Consider the following 25,381-nt stretch of genomic DNA (forward strand, 5'->3'; position numbering starts at 1 on the left):
AGGCCTCAACAAGGACTTTTCATGACCTGTATACAGTAGCCAGCACAAATGTCAACCAGGATTTATCAATATTTACTAGATAGTGTTACATTAAGCACCAACACTTCAAAATAATTATATTTGAAACTAGACTTCCCTGTAATACTGAAGATATATGTAAATTACAGCAACATTTCAGAAGAGGCTCATGTTTATAACAATAATCTTGGTGGGTGGATTCATTTAAAGTAATGTAATCGTCTGGTTTTACACAGCACATCTAGGTTATGATCTGTAATTAGATCATTAACAATAAGTGCTTTTGAAGAAAGCGATTGGATATTCAGCAAACTGAGCTTTATAATTACTAATTATAAAGCTCAGGTTGAGGCAAAAACTATATAAATACGGTTCGTTTTCTCACACAAACCGCTCGTTTCGTGTCTTAGGCCATCAAAGTGTACTTACGATGGGGAATTGTTTCATTTGGACGATGGGGAATTGTTTTAATTTGGACTTGTGCATGCTGTTTTGAGACAGTGACTGCAGACCTGCATTATATGACTGACAGACAAGAACGGTTTGACCTAAAATATCAAAATTGAAACTACTGAGGAAAAAAAGACACCTACATCTTGGATGCCCTTCAGGTAAGCTAAAACATACCAAAATTTAATTTCAAAGTGAACTATCCCTTTAAACAACAGCAGACAGAACAACGGAGAGAACACAGAGCAGATCGGGGTCACAGGCAGAAGTCAGGGCAGGCAGCAAAAGGCAAAGTCCAATTAACAATCCGGGTAAAGGCAGGCAGAGAACAATCAGGAGTCGAGATACACAATCTAAGGTCAGTAAATAAGAACAGGAATAAATGCTCAGAATTGAAAGCCAGGGCAATGCAATACTTCGCAGAGAACTGAAGAGTGAAAGAGGTTTATATGGGTGTGTCTGAATGAGCTGCAGGTGTATGAGTCACAGGTGAATGAGATGATGAATGCTGATGAGTCCCGGCAATGAGTATGGGAAATGTAGTTTGTGAGGAAGTGATCATAGTCTATTGTGGAGCGCCCTCTGGTGGCTCTCGAGGGCACTCCAGCTGGTGATCGTTACAACTAATCATCATCACAGCTGTTCTTTAGTTAATCACCTTGTGTATTTTAGTTCCTCGCATTTACTCAATGTTTGTCCGGTCTGTTTGCGTGTATGTATTACCTGTTGGATGAGTATTAATATCTGCATTTGAACTTTATTCCTGATAATCTTCTGTCTGACTGCACCTTGCTATTATTATTATTATACCATTCTAGACTCATTCATTACAGTGATTTGTCTTTCTTTAGTTTAAGTTTTCCTATTAGATTCCCTATTGAAAAGTCAGAAGAATGAGCAGCAAGGTATGCCACACCTTTTGCATTTATATTATATTATTATATATACATTATATTATACAATTTAATATTATATTATTATTTTTCTTTTCCAGGTATTTGCAACCTGGGTGCTTCTGGCTACAAGTAAGTTTGATTTATGAAGGAAGATATTGGTAAAAACCGATACTGCTATAATAAAATAAAATAAATCTCCTTATTTGCAGGTACAATTATCACACTCTCCAATCAGAGTAGGTGTCATTTTCTTATTTAAAAAAAAAAAAAAAAATTCTTGCATGCTCTGTCTGTCAGCATATTGATATCCTGAAAGATTCTCACTCTGACCATGGTCTACTTTAATTTGCCCTTTTTTTTTAATTTTTTTTTTTTTATCAAAACAATTTCCTCTGTTTGGTATTTATCAAGTTGTATAAGCAAGTGGTTTGACCGTGATAACCCAAGTGGAAATGGAGATTATGAGCTGTTGGCTGACCTTCTCAGTATGTATCCTGAAGAAATATGCCCGAATCCAATCGGCATAGAGGCCCAGACTATCTCCGGCCAACCAGCATCTCAAACAGGAAACGTCTTTCAAGTGTGAGGTTTAATTCAAACAAATGATCTTACTTGAAGCTTTACAATATCTGTAAAGATTATTCTGTGTCTTTCTGAAGATACAATCCAACAACTGGGTTTTCTTGTGTAAACGCAAACCAAGGAGGAGGGTTTTGTGCCGATTACAAGGTGCGCTTCACCTGCCCAGAGGAATGGTGTTCAAGTAAGTGATATTTACACACAAAAACGGATGCTGAGCTGTTCATTTTTACAATAGAATTCAATGATATTATCTTTTTTGGGGAATGAATGATATCTGCTCAACTGGTCATCCTCTAATAGAATGTAGGACACCCTGGTTTGACCGAGATAATCCCGGAGGAGTGGGAGACTATGAGACGCTGTCGTTAACCCTGGTAACATACCCACTACAGGCCTGCGCTCAGCCCATCGCCATTGAGGTCACAACCATTAGTGGGACCCCAGTACTGCCGACTGGAAATAATTTTCAAGTGTACGTCCAACAATGTCATTCTCTATGCTAAAATTCTTTCAGATTAGAACAATGACATGGATGTATTTTGAATGTGAGATCTACAGTAGACACAATGGCCTTGTCCCACCAAATATTTTTGCACTACTTATGTACTGAATATCTATTGCAATTCTCTTGATCAGTCTAGTTGCTTGATGTTGCTTAACTGCTTGAAGTGTTTAGAGCAGAATTTTAGAGAATGTAAGCTCATTGCCCTGTATGCACATTTAAATTCAGAGAAATACAGATTTAACACTTGGTCGCAGTTGTAGCACTTGCTTGTAGGACTGTGCATTTTCTGAAACACTTGCTCTTGCATATACAGTTGCCCAATTATTTTCTCTATGGATGGAAGAGCAGCGTAGCTACTGCCAAGTCTCTTAAAAACCTGATTTATAGAAACTGCATGTTAAATTGTATATGCAAGAGCGAGTCCTAGAAGCAAGTCTTTCAATAATGTTAACAGATGCATTTTGTTTTTGCAGATATGATCCAACACAGGGCTTTGCTTGTGTGAATGCACAACAGAATGGAGGGTGTCAAGACTACAGGGTCCGTTTCACATGTCCAATGAGTTTTTGTGCTCCAAGTATGTATCTTCACTTCATCTACTATAATTCTTTTACACACAAACACAAACAATTTCCTCTGTTTGGTATTTATCAGGTTGTATAAGCAAGTGGTTTGACCGTGATAACCCAAGTGGAAATGGAGATTATGAGCTGCTGGCTGACCTTCTCAGTATGTATCCTGAAGAAATATGCCCGAATCCAATCGGCATAGAGGCCCAGACTATCTCCGGCCAACCAGCATCTCAAACAGGAAACGTCTTTCAAGTGTGAGTCTATCAAAGGATCTGAAATGAAACTGCGTAAATATTTTTTTTGTTCTAAAGCTCTTTTGTATTTTCTGAAGATTTAATCCGACAACTGGGTTTTCTTGTGTCAACGCAAACCAAGGAGGAGGGCTTTGTGTCGATTATAAGGTGCGCTTCACCTGCCCAGAGGAATGGTGTTCAAGTAAGTGATATTTTGATATGCCTGGAAGCAACTTTCAAGTGTAAGTTTAACTATATAATTATTTTATAATAAAATATTACATAATATTATAGTTAAAGTAATTTTGTAATGATTGATAGGCATCTACTTTGATTCTGCAGATATGATCCACTACAGGGCTTTGAGTGTGTGAATATGCCGCAGAGTGGATGGAACTGTCAGGACTACAAGGTCCGCTACACGTGTCTGCAAAGTTTCTGCAAAACCTCCATTCTCCCAAGCCTCCCATTGGATGTCTCAAACATGACTAACTTGCAAGTTTAGACTAATATCTGTCAAACTAAGCTTTTCATTTACATTTAGATTAGAAACAAATAAAATAAACATTTGATTGCATTGCCATTTCACGCCTCAGCTCATATCATTGTATTGGTGAAGTGCTAAGAACATTAGAGGAAATTGATCATGTCAATTCAAGACTATTTCTATGATACCTGCATATCAGCAAACTTGTGCACACCTGTATACGTGAAAAATAGTTAAATGTTTATTATAGTTAATAAACTCTAGTTAAATTAACAAGTCAACCATGCTGCTTTTTCCTCATAAACAACAGCAAGCATGAAAGTTGGCTGATCGTGAAATTCAGACATTAAGTTGTTAATTTTCTTCAAACATATTGTAACTAGGCAAAAAGAGAACTAGGTGGTAGAATATTTAAGTTTGTGATCTAGTATATCATGTTGTAATAACATAATGAATTTTTACAGTGACCGTGCCATACCTACTACTGTAGGTTACCTTAATGCACAGTTAAAGGGATAGTTCACTCAAAAATTAAATTCTGTCACCATTTACTCACCCTCAAGTTGTTACAAACCTGCATGAATTTTTTTCTTGTTAAACACAGAAGACATTTTGAAGAATATGGGTAACCAAACAATTGATAGACCCCATTTACTTCCATAGTATAAAAAAAAAAAAAAAATACTATGGAAGTCAATGAGGCCAATCAACAGTTTGGTTACCCATATTCTTCAAAATATCTTTTGTGTTCAGCAGATGGATAAAATCATCCAGGTTTGGAACAACTTGAGGGTATAGGCTAAATGATGACAATTTTAATTTTTGGGTGAACTAGCCCTTCAACTGAGAATAACTTTTGATTTTTATTGTAAGGAGAATATAGGACAGCATAAGTTACAGTGATATAAATTAAATTGCACACATTAAAATAATATTTTATAATAAAATATATTACAAAATGTATGTGAATATGACTTCCATTGACTATCATGTGTGCACAGGAACACTAAAGTGTCTGCATTAGCTCTTTTCCCCCCTCCTCTCTTCTGCAACCTCCTATTCTCGCCGATCGACCAGACTAGGTGCAGTCCTATGGGTGCAGTTGATGCCGAACTACGTATGTTTTTTGATGTGCGTAGAGAAGGTACTAGAACTATTTCGATGTCATTTCCGGTGGAATATTCCAGTAAATCCTGCCTTTAAAAGGAGACGCGCTGAAAATGCGAACTGCGTTGTCTGTGACAGGTGCAGTCTATAGCCTAACATAAATGTCATCTTCGTCCATTAAAGGCCATAACTGTTTTTGGGGAACCACTGAATGTGAGTAAAATTAAAATACTGTGTCGTCGATATATAAATCCAGCAAAAGCCGTTATTTGTCGCTCGACTTTGAAGGTAAGTTTGTTCTCACATCGTGACATTTCAAGTTTTAAAACTACATTTTGAGATGAGAGATACTTGTATTCTTGTTCATATAAGCAACGTAACAATATTGTTCTATTGCTTAATTTTAATGACTTGAAAATTCTGGATAGGGCAGAACAAGAATCAGAGTAACGTATATTCATTCAGTATATAATGTTTAGTACAGTGTGTCCGTAATAAAGTCAAATAAATGTGATGTTGTAACGTAGGTGTGCGCAGAAAACCGATTGCAACTGGATAAGGATAACGTTACAAGACAATAACGTCAACTTAGCTGCCTGATGTAGAATACGCAGTTGTTTTTAGACTACAGCAATGAGATCGTGCAGTACCTGTTTATAGCCTATAGAAATGAGATCGCGCAGACAATGCGCATACGCAGCCTTTTCAATTGCAGAAGAATTGTGTATGTTTTAGCCACAAATGCCAATTTCTCAATGCATGGGCTACTTAACCTTATTAATAAAGCATAAGTTAATCATTCAGTTGTGAACTGGCAAGTGTAGTTAACAACTTGTTAAATAACCAGACTTCCTCTTTAGTAAGGTTGAGACAGGTTTCTCCATATGTAATTTATGGCGTTGTGCAACATACTTGTGGTCCTGAGGCAGGAGTCGAAGTGCGTTTGAATGGATCTCGGGCATGATCTCGGGGCGTGCGGTCCATATTAACTGCGAATGCTCTGCATACCGAAGCCATTCGTGGACTCTCTTATTAGTATTAACACTATGAATGACTATAAATTCCCTCTTTTGAGGTGTACCATAAAGCTTACGTGATAGAATTTTGGTAATACGTATGTAACTGTCAGTCATTTATTTGCCAAACGATGGTGAGCGGATCCATTCCACACAACAGCTTTGGCGCCCACGCTCTGTTGTTATGCATCGTCATCATCGTCCTGCGTTCTCATTGGTTTGCTGGCATACGGGTATTTTATGCGTAGGGAAACTGTCAGCGAATGAGGCGCTCGCCCAAGCCAAGAGATGGTCCTCACTGCAGAACACGAAATCCAGGGGGAGGAGTTGGATCCAGATCCAACTCCTCCCACCTTATATATATATATATATATATATATATACCCCTAAACCTACCCATCTCCACCCCTTAGATCTGGATCCAACTCCGCCCCCTGGATCTCGTGTACTGCAGTGAGGTGCTATTGCAAGCCAATAGGAAATGTGCTGTTGCAGCCAGATCTCAATCAACGAAAATCGCATAATATTTGATACAAAACTCACAAATTAAACTATTTTCATAGCATTTCATTTTCTCTATAGTGATTTATGTTTTAATGGTTGAAAAAAAGACAGACCTACTGTAAGCAGACCTACTGTAACTTTCCGAGGTTATTAATCGATAGTCTATGCATTTGTTAAAGTCATTGGATTATTTCAACTTGTTTTTTAAAGAGCACATTTTTATTTTTATACTTATATTTATTATAATTATATATATATATTTTTTTTATAATATAGGCTACTAATATTTATTAATTATATTATACTTTATATTTTAAGAACTTTTTATATTTTAAAAACTTGATTTTTTTATACTTATATTTTTAAATTCTTAATTAAAAAATACTTCCAGCATACATTTAAATTGACACCTGGCATTTTTGAGTTATTTGTCGTCTCTAAATTAGATCTGAGTCTTTTGTGTGTCCTCAAGCCTGGTTTATACCATAGACCAGGGGTGCCCAATCCTGCTCCTGCCAATCGACTGTCCTGCACAGTTCATCTCCAACCCTCATCAAACACACCTGCCTTTCATTTTCAATTGATCCTAAAGACCTTAATTGGTTGCTTCAGGTGTGTTTGATTAGGGTTGGAGATGAACTGTGCAGGACAGTCGATCGGCAGGAGCAGGATTGGGCACCCCTGCCATAGACTGTAAAAAAAGATGGACGACGCCCCCTTCATTTGGGACCTGCTTCTGCGCAGTAGTGAGCGCGGGACCCGAGTCTGCGCAGCAGTGAGCAGGAAGTAAAGCCGCGATATCAAGGTCCCGCCCTCACTCTTGCAGAAACCGTTAGTACAGTTTACTGCAGAACAACTCATTATGTCAGTGTGAAATAAACAGTTATGGACATGTAGAAATTAAAGCTGAAGCTCCAATCTCCTTTCGAAAATCGCCCAAAAAGTCTGTTGGTGCCTAAGTGACTACTTCCTTTAGAGAAGCTGTCAATCATGATATCGAATTCCCGTTTTTATAGCATCAAATAACTAACTAAAGAACAAACTTATTTTAAAAAACGAACACTTAAATTCACATCAGCGTGAAAAAAAAACGACCTAAAATGACAGAAAACATCTTTGGAAAAAATTAATTTGAAGTGTAATTTGATTGTTTAGTTTCTATCGCGTACATAAGACTTCATGGGGAGGCGGGCTTTATGACCTATACTGGGACCAGACACCGGGGGGCGATCGAGACACTTTGGCTTCACTTTTCAGGACTTGTGCGGCACACTTGGTTTATACTCGCCATGTCTGCACGAGCACAACCGTGCGCGAAAAAAAATTACATCATTGCGGTGTGGGTGGTCGTTCATGGAAACTTATTTCAAATAAACAATTTAAAAATAATTGAGACTTATCACACAATTCTGACTTTTTTCTCACAATTGTGAGTTTACATTTCGCAATTCAGACTTTTTTTTTTTTTTGCAATTGCAAATGTATATCTAGCAATTCTGACTTTATAATTCACAATTCAGTGGCTGAAACAAGCTTCCATATTCGTGTCCGTTGAGTGCACACGTGGCGGTGTGCAAGGCAATTTTTTGTAATCGCTCCGCTTCTGAAGATATACAACATACCTTGCCAAGCAGATATGTCTGTACTGCCATCTACTGCGTTTGAGGCATTGTCTAATTATCTAACCCATACATGCTAATTTGCATTTAGTTCCAGAACAGAAATCTGAACATTTTAAAGCCAGATTCAAAATTCTTGTTTCATTTTTATTATTAGAGTTTTTACAGAAGGGATTTTGGATATCTTTTATTATCACTCCAGAAATCAGAAAATACTGTTAACAGCCAGAACAAATTTAACATTGTTTTTCATAATAAAAAGGTAGGCTATATAAATTAGGCAAATAATATACAGTACATGTGTCATGTCTCTTTTTGGTTTTGTTTCATCTCCATGTTTTCATGTCTTTTATTTTGAAGTTTTCCCATTGTCACGTTTTTGGTTTGTCATGTGATTACCTTGACCCCATCTTGTGATCCTTTCATTTGCTTCCCTAGTCTCATGTGTAATGTTCTGATTGGTTCCCTTGGTTCATGTGTCACCTTCTTATTGGTTTATTAGTTCATTGTGTTCCGGTGTGTCTTAAGTCATTAATCTTTGTGTATATATAGCCCTCATGTTGTCATTGCCTCTTGTCTAGCTTTGTTTTTGTAACCCGCTGTGGGTGAGTTTGTTTGGGCCCCTAGGGTCATTTTTAACCCGAAACTCATTATAATTTGTAAATATTTTTTTAAAATTGAGTGTTCATCTTAGTGGTCCAAGACCGTAGGACTTTTGTCACACTTGAACCACAAATACACACCCAAAAATTGACTGGATTTGAGGAGTTTATGGTTATAAGACCCCTTAGGAATGAATGGAATATGTGAGGAATGCTTCCGTATAGAAAAAACTAAAACTAAAAATGTAATTTAAAGGTAAATAAAATAATTATAAAAACAATGCATTATAAAATAGAAAAATATTTTACAATTATTTTTGTTTTTATGGGCCATATGTGCCATTTTAGGGCTTTGGGTCATTTTGACCTGCAAGGGAAGGATGAATGGTCTTTCAGGTCTTTGTTCATTTTGTATTTTGTGGATGTTTTATTTGAAATAAACTGCAAATGGGTTCTCAGTTCAACTTGCCTTCAGTGGACATTCATTACAGAAAGCAAGACCAAAGATATTTTTCGGCATGGACTAAATTACTTAATGAATTACCTAATGCCGGACAATACCCCTCACTGGACTTTAGCCAAGGACAATGACTGAATCCCACATTATCTACAACTCCAGAGTCTCGTCACGTCACGAGTGCTATGCCAGAGTCTCTTCACGTCATGGCCGCCACGTCAGAGTTTCCAGACGTCATGGCCGTTCTTACACTGCAGCATACGTCTTCCAGAGGTGGTGACTGCTACAGCTCCTCCAGAGGTGGCGGTGACCACCTGTGAACTAAGCCCCATGCTACAGCCACGGAGGCTGTTCCCAAACTCTCTGCCTGCACTGTTACAGCCATGGAGGTAGTCCATGAACAAACTGTGCCCCATGCCATGGAGTCTGTCCATGTCTGCTCTGTTACGCCCAGGTGGGTTGTTCATGTCTCTGCTCCGCCATGGCCTCCTGATCTGTGGGGGTCTTCTGCCCCTCTGCGGTGGTCTTCTGTGCAGCCGCCGACTCTGTCCTGGTCTCTTGCACCATCGGCTTCGCCTTGGTGGCCTTTTGTTTTGCCTTGGTGGTCTACGGATCCAGGCCCGCCACTGCTCCACAGTCCATGGTCTCAGCCACTGCTCCACGGTCCTTGGTCTCAGCCACTGCTCCACGGTCCTTGGTCTCAGCCACTGCTCCACGGTCCTTGGTCTCAGCCACTGCTCCACGGTCCATGGTCTCAGCCACTACTCCACAGTCCATGGTCTCAGCCACTGCTCCACGGTCCTTGGTCTCAGCCACTGCTCCACGGTCCTTGGTCTCAGCCACTGCTCCACGGTCCTTGGTCTCAGCCACTGCTCCACGGTCCATGGTCTCAGCCACTGCTCCACGGTCCATGGTCTCAGCCACTGCTCCAAGGTCCATGGTCTCAGCCACTACTCCACGGTCCATGGTCTCAGCCACTACTCCACGGTCCATGGTCTCAGCCACTACTCCACGGTCCATGGTCTCAGCCACTACTCCACGGTCCATGGTCTCAGCCACTACTCCACGGTCCATGGTCTCAGCCACTACTCCACGGTCCATGGTCTCAGCCACTACTCCACGGTCCATGGTCTCAGCCACTACTCCACGGTCCATGGTCTCAGCCACTACTCCACAGTCCATGGTCTCAGCCACTGCTCCACAGTCCACGGTCTCAGCCACTACTCCAGTCCACGGTCTCAGCCACTGCTCCACAGTCCACGGTCTCAGCCACTGCTCCACAGTCCACGGTCTCAGCCACTGCTCCACAGTCCACGGTCTCAGCCACTGCTCCACGGTCCTTGGTCTCAGCCATTGCTCCATGGCCTAGGCCCAACACTGTTCCACGATCAAGGCCATGATCCAGGTCCTTTTTCTCTTCACGGGCCTGTTTTGATTGGTTCCCTTGGTTCATGTGTCAATTTCTTATTGGTCTATTGGTTCATTGTTTGCAGGTGTGTCTTAAGTCATTAGCCTTTGTGTACATACAGTAAAGCCCTCATGTTATCATTGTCTCTTGTCTAGCTTTGTCTTTGTAACCCGCTGTTGGTGAGTTTCTTTTGTCCATGCTCAAGTTTATGTTCATGTTTCAAGTCGGGTCTTTGTTTATTTTGTATTTTGTTCATGTTTTATTTTAAATAAACTGCACATGGGTTCTCACTTCAACTTGCCTTTAGTGGACATTTGTTACTAAATGAACAAACCTTTTGTAAAAACCTATATAGATAACTTTTTTTTTTATTTTTATGTAAGTGGTATTGAAGTGGAGAATTTTGGCTCAGTGCATGAGGGGAAAAATAGCTTTTAAAGATATGTAATGTAATTCAAATCTACAGATGCAAATAGATAAAGTAATAAAATAAAAACAATTAAATGTCTTAGATGTTTTCTTTCCTCAAGTCTGAAAGAAGACGTTATAGAATTAGCCCAAAAATATCTAAATAGACCAGCGCAAGAAAAACAATGGTTGTTCTTGCCTTAAGTGGGGGTCTTTAAGAGTGCAATTGGCACACACACAAAAACACCATGTTACAATATTACATAATACAGTGGTGTGTCTTGGTGGGCTGGTCTACCTGTTAGGCAAGACTTGAAAGCACACAATACACTCTGTTTTTTGCTGTAATCCATGATATTATGTTGTTCTTATTGCCATATGTTAAAGCTGCTTTTCTTATGTGGTTTAGTTGCAGTGCTGTTTGACTTGGAGAAATTTGGAGACCATCATGATCCTTCTGACTCCTACATCTGGTATGTAGATTTATCGATCAGTATATATAAAACATTGGTACATGTCACTTCTGCTCCCTCCACAGCTAAGAATATGGCTGCTTGTTATGTTTGGGATTGTTAATAATGAGTGGCACTAGCTGTTTTTCTGCAGTCAGTAATGGTTGGCACAGGCCTGGACTTCCTCATATGCTGAGGACAGCTCTGGAGCTTTAGAGGCTAGGTTCTCTTTAACTCAGTATCTTGAGCTGGATTTAAGACCATTTTTGACTGTTTATTCATCACCAATAGTAGTTTCTTAGTGGTTGGCTCATATGTCTGTTATTTAAAAACATATGGGCTATTATTTTGCATGACTTATGGTAGTATTTGTCCTGAAGTTGCTTATACTTTTTAACTTGCCTATTTACACAGGTTCAGTTACGCAACTGAAGTGATGTGCTACCTACGGACAGTATTAGACAGTATTAGTGTTCTAGAAACAGATAAACGTTAATCCTGTCAATCCGGGCTTCTGTCACATGGAGCAGAGGAACTAGGCATGCAAGAAGACCTTTGGTAATGGCTACGTGGGGTCTTTTAGCAAAAGTTAGTTGATATGCTCTTTGATATTCATGTCAATTGTTAAGATTACACTGCCACAACAAAAAGGAGGTATTTTCCTTGCTTCAACTCATCCCTTTAGACTTCGGACTAATTTCTAGTTCTTTCTTTAGGTAATATGTCATTTTAGCTTTCGTACTATCTATCCAGTTTTATCTAAAGGTCCATAAACAGGAAGCTACTATAATTCTGTATCTCACTTATTTTAAAGTGCCCCTATTATGCTGTTTTAAAGGTTCCTAATTTTGTTTTTAAGGTCTCCTACAATAGGTTTACATCCATCCAAGTTCAGAAAACACTTTCATATTCTCATAATATTGCTCATCGCCTCATTTCTCAAAGAGTCTGAAACAATTTGTTCGAAGATTCAGTCTCTCGAAACCACAAGCCTTCTCTGCTCTGATTGGTCAGATGGCCCAGTCTTGTTGTCATTTGTCTACCATTTACAGCACATCAGAAACGAAACGCCCCTTACCATATTTGAATTTCAACTCCGGAGGCTTCCTCAATCCTCTGCGATTGTACAGACTGTAAGCACAGTATTAATGGCATTGATTTTACCTTATCAATTTGAGCCTGAGTCAGATGATGAAACATTGGAAGAACTAATTGATCAACCCAAACCTCCTTCACAAGAACGACTTGAGCATGACATTTCTCAGTGGTAAGTTTTTACTAAGTCAGTATTAACAAGTGTATTTCCATCAACAAGCCGATGTGTATATTTCTAAGCGCACATGTGGGAACTGTATCATTAACTGTCAATAACGGTACATACGTTAGCCGAGCACTAACGTGAATGACTGATGTAACATTACAGTTTGTAAACCAAAATCTCGCTTCATCCTTTATCATTACTCAAGGTAGTAAGAAATATTAATGTGCATTAATTGACACAATTTTAGGTAATAGTGGGCCCACAGCTGAAAAGCAGAACTATTTCAGTAAGACAATGGGTCACATTCACTAAGCATGCATACGCACAAATTTGTGCGTGAAATCTGTGTACGAATGTTTTCACGAACAAATCATTATTCACCAAAAACGTTTGTACTAAAAATTTATTCTAAATGTGCAAAAAAATGAAGGAACAACTGAAACCACATGTACACAAAAAGCACTTTCACTGTGCGGCCTTATAATATTGTTAAGAAGTTATATATATTTCATCTTAACACAATTATTTATATTTATTATATTATATAAAATAATACAATAATTATAATACAATTTAATTCCATCTTAAATATCTTTTACATCATATGCAGTGAAAGAGTAAGAAAAGCTGCGTTAAAGCTTCAGCTGTGAGGTTTCTCGGAATAATGCAGATTCATGCGTATGTACAGCTGGCTAATAAGAGGTCTGTAATCTGGGTCTGTATAAAAGGTGTTTATTTGTATTTGAACTGGTTTTATGTATGACACACTTGGCTCGAGGATCTGTTGAGAGAGCGGCATATGTTTGAAGAGTGTCTAAAGGCTGTAAAGGAGTGGTTGTGCTGAAAGCCCTTATATGGAGATAGTTTGGGCTTGTTTTATGCAAATGACTAACCTAGTGCACGCGGCCACTCATTTAGAAGACTCCAAATTAAAAATCCAGATTAAAAACAAAGTCATGTGCTCACGCACGTGTTGTGAATTAGGCAGAGAATTTTCGTGAGAAGTTCAAAATAATCAAATAAGAAATAATCCAATTATTAGTGAATGAGACCCATTAACTGGTTAGCTGGTGCACTGGGCTTACACAATATAAAACACAAAACTACGTATTTTGAACACTCAGTAGGAAATATGTACATCAATAATTAATCATACTTGCAGGTTGTGATTAAGAGGAGCAAGTTGGCGTTTTGCAAATCCCGAGTTGACCTTGCCGAGATTTGAGAAGCAGTCGTCATAAAATGACAGGAACACAACAAAAGGCTATACTGCTATGGTAATTTTAACCCCTGACTCTTCACATCCTCATCCTTTGAAAGTGTTTACAAAGAGAGTGCTTTAGCAGCACAGAAAACTGCATCTTCTCGACATGCCGACAACACAAACCAACTACAGTGTTTGAGGGCGGGTCAAAGTAGAAATTGTTTGCGGGCAGCCAATAAAGACCATAGGATGGCTTTATGCAAATTTGTTACATACAGGTACGTAAATATATGTTAATGGAAGTGAGACTGGAATTACTGACGACTCGTTTCGGCAGTTCAGAATCAATTCTTTCTTTTGGGAGACAATAACTTTATTTGTCATGCACTTTGATCTTTAAAACTTTGCAGACCTTTTACTTTCACAAACAGCTATATTACACAATACATTAAAAGGTAATATTCGAAAAAGCATAATGGGGCACTTTAATATAAGAAATATAAGAAGGTGTTACTTTCATAGTTTACTACAACACTGTCATGCCACATTTCATCAGTTAGTCCAATACTAGTGTATTTTGCATCATTTTATGAGAGACATTTTGTTTTTTGAAACTTATATAATCATTTTTCACATATAATAGGCCATGCTGATTTTAATTAAAATCTTTTTGCATATGCATTTATTGTAAAAATGAAGTTACTTGAGACACTATTTGGTTGAACTATAATAGGTCTATACACTACTGTTTAAAAGTTTGGGGTCGGTAAGTCTCTAATGCTCACCAAGGCTGCATTTATTTAATTAAACATCCAGTAAAAAAGTTATATTAGGAAATAGTTATTTTATATCACAATAATGTTTTCTATTTCAATATATGATTTAAAATTGGATTTATTCCTGTGATGACAAAGCTGAATTTTCAGCAGCCATTACTCCAGTCTTCACTACCAATATAATTCATATTTACTTACTTTACGTAGCTTTATTCATTTAAGGTTATGTTATTCTCAGTGGATATCTCACATTCTTTAATAACCTTTACAGACTTTACAGAAATCATTTGAACTAATTGCCTTAATATACAAACAAACATCAAGCTCTATGGTGAATTCTGTGTGTTGGCATGTGCTGTGTCTCATTGACTGTTTTCTTTCAGATGAAGAGTCGCTTGAAATCGACTGGCTTTGGAATCACATCAAGTTCAGGTTACAAAACACAATAGTAGGAACCCTTCCTTAAAGGTGAAGTGTGTGATTTAATCTTAGTTTAATATGCAGAAACGGCTATAATAAGCCTTTTTTTTTTCTTGATTGGTGATGGTTTTGTGGCACTATCAAAACATCACTCTGTTGGTTTGAGCAGACAGACGTAGCAACACTGGCTCAACCAATGGTGTGGGTTTAAAGCAGAGCTATCTGTTTTGCTGACCAGTGGTAGACGGGGGATGTGTTTGTTTGCTAGTGACACAAAAATTACACACTTCACCTTTAAACCTTTTTAATGTCTTTGTGAATGCTATAGGCAAGATTTTTTGTATTACTGAGCTTAAAATATTTACACGTAATGTGCATGCATTCTTGCATGCTTCCCTCACCTAGAAAAGCAGCACATGCCAAAAATGAAAGTTGACCTGCAAAGAACTTGTCATGCATACAAATGTTTGTGTCTTTTGTCATATAAAATCTGCAAATGCGGGACTTGAGCCTCCACAAGCATTCCAATGAAGATCTTTGATAGCATAATGACTGAAATGTGACAAATGATGATGTGAATTTCTCTAGCAAAACACAAATTCAACCACTTGAGATGTTCATTTAGATTTTATGCCCACTGATTTGCTCCAACACAAAGACCTCTTTGTGTGACTTCATTGAAAATCACAGCAGTGTTCCAGTGGCAAAACAGTCTTGGTCACACTTAAAGAAAAGCACTAGAATTTTAACAAGTCTTTCTTGCTTATTTACTTGTTTTGAGAACATTCACTGTTAATATTCTGTTACTTTTGTAGCACAGTGTGAACCTTTATAGCTATCATCTGTATAGTGTAACAGTTTCAGTAGCTGGATGAAACTGTAATGGGTGCTTGAATGCAGTACAAACAAATAGTTGATTAGTAAATGATTTATGAGAATGCTGCTTTAAGATTTGAATCTGCAGTGCACTGCATGATTGCCAGTTGTTGTGGGTGTGAGCAAGCATAACTTCTTTTACAAAGACAGGCGTCTTGTTGTAAAAATGGTTATGTCAGCCATTTTTAATACTCCCTCAATCAACTGATTGCTGACCACTTTCTAAACACTGTAGTCAAAGCAACACCAGATTCTCTTATCCAATTGAACCAAACTCTGACGTCAATCGAACTCGGGTGCGCGCCAAAAGTACCTTAAAGGTTTAAATATTTTTTTATTATAAATAATTTAAATTATATTTTCAAATATTTAAATTTGTTTAAAGATTGTATTTGAACAAATTGCAGTGCAGTGTAAACACAACCTTTTTTCCAAAGCTTCAGTTTTAGAGGGCTAATGGTTGTAGATCATGTGATGTTTGAATTGAACTCCAGTAATGTTCTTTCCCAAAACATCTTTCTATTTTCTGTTAATGTGTAATTTGCTATGGTAATAGTGCTTTGTGGTTTCAGTGCACAAGGATGACCAGTCATTTGTAATCACATTTGGTTGTTTTGATCGTATCATTCAAGTGAGCAAGAGTTTCTTTCTTCGGGTAAATGTCTTTTATTTTACCTCAGCATATCGTTTAGAATGTCATAATTATTGTCTAATTGAAATGACAAATATTGTCCAGTGCTTGTTTTCCCCCCTATTACATAAATGTTTTTTTTTTTTTATGAAAATGTTTTAAAATACTACAATGATTTGTCTTAACCTCATTTCAAAATTATAGCTTAAAATTATAGTTAGCCCGTCCAACTGAGGTGGAGACAATTGTGGTAGAGATTCAGGTGGACCCGATGAGCCGAAGACCCAGGGCGATGCTGCTGTACTGGAGGGTCGAGGCAGAACTTCAAGCTTGCAGGACCTAGATGGAGACGGGGCCTCGGCAGACAGTGGTGGAGTCGGAGAGAAGGAAGAACCTGGTGGAGCCAAAGGGTTGGAGGGACAAAGCGTAGCTGGAGGACCGGGAGTCTGTGACGCAACCAGGGTGATGACTGACCAAGGCAGAGCCAGAGGGATGAGGGAGCCTGACAGAGCTTGAGGGATGACGGCCACGGTGGAGCCAAGGGAGCGTGGAACCAATGGGTCGACAGGGCAAAATTAAGTCCAGGGCTCTGAGGCTTGAGGTGGAGCCAAGAGATTGACCACAACGACACAGACTTGGTGCTGGGCGAGGAAACTGCAGCAACAATGATGAAGGAGACTTGGAACTGGCTGACTGGCTGCTTTCACATTCTTCAATATTAACACTAGGTGTCGAATTCATCACATTCACCACAGCGTCTGGAGTATGTGCGGGGCTCCACTCCATGCCCTCATACGCTATTAATACCACCACAGGCACGGACACAGGGATCGGCTCTCACACCTGATCAGACTCCTTTTCCAGCTTGAGCTTCGGGACGACTGTGGCCTCAAGAGGACACTCCTACGGGATTGAGTGGATTTGGGGCGCTGGCGATGAGTAATCCTCCTCTTACTCACAAATGGTGAATGGGGCATCCACACTGAAGTGGTATCCAGTTAACAAATTCTTGAAAGTTGCTTTCTTTTTCTCACTGAGCCCTGCCCAGAAAAACACACAGGATGGCGTCGCCGTAGTGGATGAGATGGAGCAGGTCTTAGAATTCCTGTGTCTGTTCCTCAAGGGAACAATCCCCCTGAGAAAGGATAAGGATTTGTACTGCCGCTAGATCCATTCTGCTGGGTTCCATCTTTCTGTCGCAATGAGGTTGATGCCGAGATGAGGAGATCAGGATCTATTTTCACCAGTTTCTTATTTATTAAAAAAACTCAAAAAATAACAAAGGTACTCTGCATATACTGGAATCAAAAACCGTGAACAGAACAACCTTCTAACAGCAATGAAGACGGAACCAAGGCTAACTGAAAACAGACTCAATATATATATACTAACACAAACCAATGAGCGAAATGAGAAACCGGTGCAGTGCATAATCAATCAATGAAAAACCAGGGTTTATACACATACACTAACACAGGCAACAGAACAGAAAACCAACTCAAACAAAACTCAAACTCAGATCAAACGTATTTGATCAGAGTATTGAACAGACGTATTACTTCATATAATTATACTATTTATTACATAATTATATTGTTTTATTATTCACATAATAATGTGAATACAAAGGTTGTTTTTTAACAAATATGGCTTCAACACTTTTTGCAATAAGTGAGAGAATCATTTGTGATCCTCTATTTAATGTTAAAAATACCATGTTAATATGTTTTAGAGTGGATAAGTGAATAATTACAAGAATCACATGTTTAGACTATGGAAGAACTTGTACTTTAGAGTTAGTTAGCAGATATTTTAAACAAAGTTTAACTAGTTGACTTCAGTTGAATTCATTAAATTCACACTTTAATATATTTTTATGTAACAGAGCTCTTCAAACATGCACTGAACTCACTGTTGTGTAATTGCTCATGTTTTTTTGTTGTTGTTTTTTTTGGTAGCCTTTTTCCAGGACGCTAACAAACTGCTTCTAAACGAACAGGCTAACTGGGTGCATCTAAAGGAGTTTGCCCGGAAAAATGCTGCCAATTCTCTTTCTGTTGCCAACATGCTCATGGGCATGGCCTCAATCCTCTGCAGTCTCAACGGGTATGCATTCATGCTTTTGATTTGTACTTAACAGAGAAAATCAAATGCATAAATAAATAAATATATATTTTGAGATAAATCTATTTGACTAGGTGACAATTCATTATGGGAATGTTGTTAAAGCAGAAGGAAGTTTAAAGGGATTTCAGCCAGCAGCCGAAAAAAAGTTTGATCTTAAATTCAGTTTAATCTCTTTGACTTACTTGTAGTTTTGTGCTTTCTTTCTTTATGTCCCTATTATTCACAGCCATCATCATGCGGCCTGCTGGCTGGTTCTGATCGGTTACCTGCTGGATTTAGCAGATGGAGCGGTTGCTAGGCAACTGAATGCGTGTTCTGCACTGGGTGAGTAGTGTTGAGTTTTCTTAAGTACAAGTGAGGGGCAGGGGCCAGGAGTGAGTCTTGTTGCTTTAGATGCTTTTATCTTCAGTCCCCTTATCAAGAAGTAAAATGAAGGGAGGAATAAATGATCAATTTAATAATTCAAACATAAACATGTAAAGAAAAGCAGGTGTAAAATTATATTTTGAAAAGCAATTTAAATTTTTTTATATTGATTTAACAACATTTTGAAATACATTGAGATACAGTGTACACAAGGAAACGAAACAACGTTTCTCCAGGACCACAATTCTACATAAAAACAACACCAGACTACAAGACTGGACCAGACAAACACAGATTAAAGTAAATTATATAAACTACTAAAAACACTAGAAAGGACTTGAACTAGGGCTGTAAAATCGATTAATCGTGATGTATAAAATTTAAATGAGTCAATATCTTCCAGAATGTGTTTTAGTCTTACCCTGATTCACAACGGTAAACCTATAATAAGTGTTTATATTTTAGACCTGACAGGATGGTTTTGCGGGATATTGCTTACGTCACTCTCGTCACATCTGTAAATAGAGAAAAGTATCTTCAGCTTCAAGGTACACTGTGTAGGAATTTCTGCCATCTAGCGGTGAAATTGTATTTTGCATTCAAACGAATAGTGCTCTCTAGCGCCTCGCTTTTTCAAATGCGTGTTGCAACTACAGTAGCCGATATGTACCAAGAAGCTATGACAACATGTCTTCCAATAGCACTTCGAGTTTTCTTTCGGGTGATGAGGTGCGTTATTTCAAACAAACTGCAACTTGACACACAACGAACAAACAAATGTTACAGTATGAATCGCATGCATGAAATGCAACCCTTATTACATCAAACATAGCCTATGCTGCTATTCATCAAAGAGCCTGTTTAGCTTTTAACTATACATGTTCTACTGTTATGCTGCCTATATAATAAAGTACACAACCAAGCAATGAAAAAAAGCTTGTAATTTAGATCCGTAACATTGACTTACCTGTCGAGAAGAAAGCAGGCAACTTCAGCGTCCCTTTCGAGGTCTTTCTCCTTCATTAACTCTTTCTACCTGGAAAAAGCTATCCCGACATTAACCCTCGTTTTTTTAAATCGCCGATCACGTTTCCTTTTACGTTCAATTTATTTATTCATTATAAAGTACCGTGCAGTGCAGCCTTTCAAATTTTCCGGGGCAGTGACAAGCGCCTCTCACTGATCTCCTTGTCCGTTTCAGCTGGTTTCAGTCATGTGACGAAAACGTGTTGAGGTAGCCTAGTGCTTTTTGTCCCTCTCTGATATTATAGTTTTTCAAGATGGCGGAACGACATGGAAGCCTCCATGGACTTACCTGTCCCATGTAAATAAAGATAAGAAATTCTTTGCTCACGAGGATAAGTCAGATCATTAACAGAGGTCATTTTACACCAATGAGGAAATGTTTATGTATAAACACACTGATTTTAGCTAATAAAATACTTTAAAAAACTACACAGTGTACCTTTAACTTGTGAGTGGCATAGGTTAGTTGTCACAACAAGCGAGAAAGTTTGACATGGAGCACACTAAAGAATCTGCTGGCAAAAAGAAAATGTGATAGAGCTCATAATAAAAAAAGACTTTGGCTTGGCTTTTCAGAGATGGCGAGAACTGAGGGATTTGAAATATTGTGAAAAGAAAACTCTAACAGAGTTCATTGTAAATCATTCTAAAGCGTACGCACATGGATTTGTTCTTAACATCGTTCTTACTTTATTGAATTTGGAGTATTCTAAATGAGCGACCACATGCCCAAGGTTATAAATCATAAAACATGCCCATATAAGGGCTTTCCACACACCCTTTCCTTTCATCACTCTCAGCAAACATGACACTCTCAAGGATGGTATCGCATAATAGCACGCGTAACAAGAACCTCGATAATAGTAAACCCCTTTATTACAGACCTAGATTACAGACCTCTGATTTGTTCACGGAAATGTTTGTACGCAGATTTCCCGCACAAAAACAAAACAAAAAAACAAGCAGGTTTTCTCTTTCAAACCACGAAACCTTGCCAACTCTGTATTGGGAAACCAGTGGATTGTGCAGGTGGTCACGTCCACCCAGCTGCCTGAAATAGCTCCGCAATGCCCTCACAATGCCAAGTCACTTGTACTCTTGAGCTGCTTACTGTTGTCACTCTGTTGTTCTGCATGACCTCACTGATGGTTGTTGTTTTGCCTCCCTTTTATGGCAATTGAACAGTTCGTTTGTGATGAAGCAGCCTAATTCAGGGGGATCATGTTCTGATTGTTTGTTTTATCCCGATGCTTTGGACCACCAACATATTTGACATTGCTCAAATTGTTGACCACGGAATTGGAATACCAGTCCACTTGTTTGGACACACACTCAAATGTTCCAACCTGTTGAAAACATGCCCCCACCACTCTAGATAAAGAAACTTCTGAATGTTGTTTATAGATGATGATAATGAGCTTTTTTGGACTGGCATGAAGATTTATCTCTGTTTCTCTTTTCAGATTGTATTAATAGTTTAATTAATAGTTTAGTGCATTAATAGGAATGGAACAGATGGTCGACTGGTAATCCAACAACAGAATAATCGATTAGCATCACAATAACTGTCAGCACAAGTGATGGGAAGTCCAACTCATTTCCGTCAATCAGTTTGTAGCAAGGTTAGTGTTCAGGGAAGAAGGAGGCGGGAACCGGCGAATGTTCCACATAACTTTAATTAATAAATAAACAAACACAAAACTAAAGTAAAGCAGCAGCCCCTCATGGACGCCTGCTGCACAAACAGTTAACAAAACACAATGTAAACCAGGCCAGGCCTGGTCCTCTATCATCCTTCACTGCTGTCGCTCCTTTTATCCTCTCAGAGCTCCTCCTTGAGACACTCGAGGCGCATTAGCAATCACGCCACCGGCATCGCTCCATTCCCATGGCTCTCGGCCCCGCACTGCTTGCCACACAGTTCTTTAAAAGAAAATGATTCAGCGACTCAAAATGAAGTTTATTTAAAGTTCCGGAGGAGCAAGTTCAGGTAATCAACCAATCAGCATCGCAAGAAGAAGTCGGTGTGTATATATATAGCCGTCCCTCACCTCTGTCCCGCATCAGTTTCACAGCATCCCTCCACCACCCCATCACCTCACACTTGGCTGGTTTCTATCCTAGTCAAGGATGGGGAGCACTCTGGGTTCAGGCCAAAATCCGAGCTCAGAGCCCTCCCCTGGACAGCTTGCCAAATAAGCATAATTTACTATATATGATTTCATGTACGTGTGAACTCGTGAAATTTTAAGCCAATGAGTGCTGAACTGTGAACTCGTTTCCACATCACACTTTGAACCGTAGTGCCTGGCTGTTACAAACTGTGAGCCAAAACCTGGGATTTTGGCATGTCAGCTAGTCTTAGCCTCAGATGTCATGCCCACAGACCATTGGCTGAACGTCTGATGCATAAGGCACACAAAATGGGAAACAATTCGGGAGTTTCGAAGTCATTATCTGATTGGTTGAATTCTAGGGGATTTCCGGGAGACGTGTGTGTCACGTTCTTTAACGGTCTGCCTGGAAACAAAGCCATCGTGACGCCCTTATGGAAGGAAAAAGCTGTCATTTACAACTGTGACAATGAGTGCATAACAGGATCAACTAAATGCTGGATTTTCAAAAGTATATGTATATCATTTATTAGATGCACCGCAGTCTGTTATTGTAGGGACAGTGTCTTGTGCATTGAATGTTGCGTTTTCGAGATGTAACAATGTGTTTTTTTGTTTTGTTTTTTACTGCAGGAGCGAAGTTGGATGATTTTGCTGATTTCACAACATTTGGAATAGCAACATCTCTCATCTTAAGGACATCCAGTCTACTGGATAACATCCTGTGCATGTTGTATGTGCTGTCTGTATTTACTCGTCTCTGCTTCTTCTCTAGTGGTGAGGAACTTCCACCAAGATTGTTTACATACAATACATACATAAAACACAACTTTTGTCTTTAGCTGAACCATTCTGTTTGCCAACCCAAGAGAAATCTCACTCCCATTAAATGATTAAAAAAAACAATTACCACTTTTATTCAGCAAGGATGCCACCAAATTGATCATAAGTGACAGTAAACGCATGTAATGTTACAAAAGATTTCTATTCAAATAATCCTGAAAAAAAGTATCACTAAATTGATAGTAAGAAATGTTTGAACACTAAATCAGCATATTAGAATGATTTCTGAAAGATCGTGTGACACTGAAGACTGGAGTAATGGCTGCTGAAAATTCGGCTTTGCCATCACACGAATAAATTACAAGTAAAGTAGAAAACATTTCTTTCACAATATTACTATTTTTACTGTATTTTTGATCAACTGCAGCCTTGGTGAGCATAAGAGACTTCTTTCAAAAACGTCCAAACTTTTGAACGGTATATATCCCTATAAAAAGTGGCTGTCAGTTAGAGATGTGTCTGCTGTTTTCCGCAGGAATCCCGTTCATGTACCGTGGCCTACCATGCATCTACTCCTCTGCCATCCTAGTGTGTGTTTCTCTGCTGACTGGAGGAAATATGGCACTACTGAGAATCTTAGCAGTGGCCATGATTATCTTCATGGTCAGTCAGAACTTCTACCCTCATGACAGAGTACTGGAGTCTCAGGCCTGGAAGAAGGTGGTCTACATCGGAGGTAAAGCCAATAACCAATAAATGACTAGCTATTAATAAATTAAAGTTCTACACTGTTTTGTCTAAATGAATAAAAGGCAAAAGAATGAATTAGGCATTACAACATTGTATTAAAATGAATATTCATTTTGAGATTTGCTAAAGGTTACATGATGTAAATGTAATTAAATTGTGGGTGGTCAGTTTAAAAATAGGGAAATTAGCATGTACATTTAAATATTTACCAATTTTCACAATAATTGCATACTTTTTTTTTTCTCTCTGTTTAGGAATTGCCATGGTGTTTTGCTCCTCCTTCCCTCCAGCTTGTGTTTACTACTTGTTATGGTCAGTTTCCTACATACTGTTTCCAACAACCCTTTGGAGCTGCAAAGTGTAAAAGGGGTAATAGCCTATGAGGCTCATTCGACAGAGAACCCCTTGTGCTTCTGCAAAGAAAAATCAAACCAATTTAGAAAATCAGAAAAAATCACTTTTTGTTTTGAGGTGATGAGCTTCATGAAATCTACATGATCTACAATAGGAGACCTACAGTACGGACATTTTGATTGCTGCTGTTGTTTCATCGCTAAGGATGAGAAATGCTCTTTGCCTCTGCTTCACACATATTGTCATGTGTTTGAAGGTCATGTTGACACAGACACAGTAGATGGTCTCTAATACACTATGTGTGGTGTTTGTTGCACAGTTCAGCCTGACTGATTTAAATCTGAAAAGGCAAGAAGCAGAGTAGAGATTGTCAAATTTGCTGTGGAATTTATAATTGTAGAATTATGCTTATTATTATTATTATTATTATTATTATTATTTTTTAAATTTTGGTTATTGTTTAAGAGACTGATTCGGAAAAGACAACTCAACTCTTAATCATAATCATATTTTCTGCTTTCTTTATTCTGATTACATTGCCCTTTTTAAAATAAATACCATAAGGGAATTTTATGCATATGATCTGTGTCATTTCATGTAAAACAAAAAACAAAAAAACACTACAGTATGAAAAAAGTAGTGGCTCATGTAGTTTATCTGGTGCCTGGTTCATGTGTGACTTTGATCAACACTTTATGTCCCATATAATATTAGCTAGGCCTTTTAAAACAAATGCCTCAAATATGAAGAATGTGGCAGTTGGTTTAATTTTGATAAATGAGTTTATCTGTATCAGTTGGCCTCTGTTTTAAGGGGTCCTGCTGACTCGGTAATCAGTAATTACTTGTTTAGCAAGTGATCTTCCATTGGATTTGCTATGTACTGTTCACGGGTTCAATGGGAGATTGTTGCCCTGCAACATAACAGTATTGAGGCATTATTTTGTGTTTTGTGCACCACTTGTGGTTACTTTTTATTAAAACTTAGTTGGTGTTAAAAAGAAAATGTCTTTGTGGTTTTTAAAGGTCTATCTGTAAAGGATTTGGATGGTATACACACCCTTGTATGGTATCTATTTCCATCAAAATACTGCAGTACTGCTGTTCACTGCTGAACAACAGCAAAAAGCAGTAATTAGAAATTTAGTAAATCAAATTAAGTTAAACCCGTTCTCTTAAAGGTCCAATTCCATGGATTATTTTTATTATTTTATAATGTTTCCAGGGGTGCCCTTATAATGTTAGTATGTTTTTTAGATCAAAAATTGTTATAATTTAGAAATAAAAGGCATATTTCCTAGCCTGATTTCATTCCCTGGTTTGAACACTCTGTTTGAAGGGGCGTGTCTGCTGTGAGACTTCAGTGTAAACGCCCTCT

The 25,381-nt window shown here is 38.4% G+C and overlaps 2 protein-coding genes across 12 annotated transcripts; both read left to right on the top strand.

The window, feature by feature from the left end:
- Window positions 1-1,143: 1,143 nt before the first annotated feature.
- Window positions 1,144-3,838, top strand: LOC311302930 (mucin-5AC). Of its 2 annotated transcripts, XM_084429075.1 has the most exons (11): window positions 1,144-1,180; window positions 1,320-1,373; window positions 1,463-1,493; window positions 1,574-1,599; window positions 1,774-1,946; window positions 2,024-2,127; window positions 2,247-2,418; window positions 2,925-3,028; window positions 3,106-3,277; window positions 3,355-3,458; window positions 3,599-3,838. In XM_084429075.1, exons 2-11 carry the CDS (start codon window positions 1,362-1,364, stop codon window positions 3,628-3,630), a joined length of 930 nt encoding a protein of 309 aa, XP_084285201.1. In that variant the 5' UTR covers window positions 1,144-1,180; window positions 1,320-1,361; the 3' UTR covers window positions 3,631-3,838. The 2 variants fall into 2 exon arrangements, with proteins under 2 accessions (XP_084285201.1, XP_084285202.1); XM_084429076.1 differs by lacking the exon at window positions 1,144-1,180 and having other exon boundaries at window positions 1,320-1,368; window positions 1,461-1,493.
- Window positions 3,839-4,814: 976 nt separating this feature from the next.
- tmem269 (transmembrane protein 269) lies at window positions 4,815-25,009 on the top strand. Of its 10 annotated transcripts, none has more exons than XM_084429086.1 (9): window positions 4,815-5,138; window positions 11,274-11,337; window positions 13,740-13,854; window positions 14,941-14,989; window positions 18,484-18,590; window positions 18,838-18,935; window positions 22,751-22,894; window positions 23,436-23,636; window positions 23,905-25,009. In XM_084429086.1, exons 5-9 carry the CDS (start codon window positions 18,550-18,552, stop codon window positions 24,012-24,014), a joined length of 594 nt encoding a protein of 197 aa, XP_084285212.1. In that variant the 5' UTR covers window positions 4,815-5,138; window positions 11,274-11,337; window positions 13,740-13,854; window positions 14,941-14,989; window positions 18,484-18,549; the 3' UTR covers window positions 24,015-25,009. The 10 variants fall into 10 exon arrangements, with proteins under 10 accessions (XP_084285212.1, XP_084285205.1, XP_084285211.1 ...); XM_084429080.1 differs by having other exon boundaries at window positions 4,973-5,138; window positions 18,443-18,590; XM_084429082.1 differs by having other exon boundaries at window positions 4,973-5,063; window positions 18,443-18,590.
- Window positions 25,010-25,381: the final 372 nt, after the last annotated feature.

Source organism: Rutilus rutilus (genome assembly GCF_951802725.1).
Source record: "Rutilus rutilus genome assembly, chromosome: 13".
Classification (NCBI taxonomy): domain Eukaryota; kingdom Metazoa; phylum Chordata; class Actinopteri; order Cypriniformes; family Leuciscidae; genus Rutilus; species Rutilus rutilus.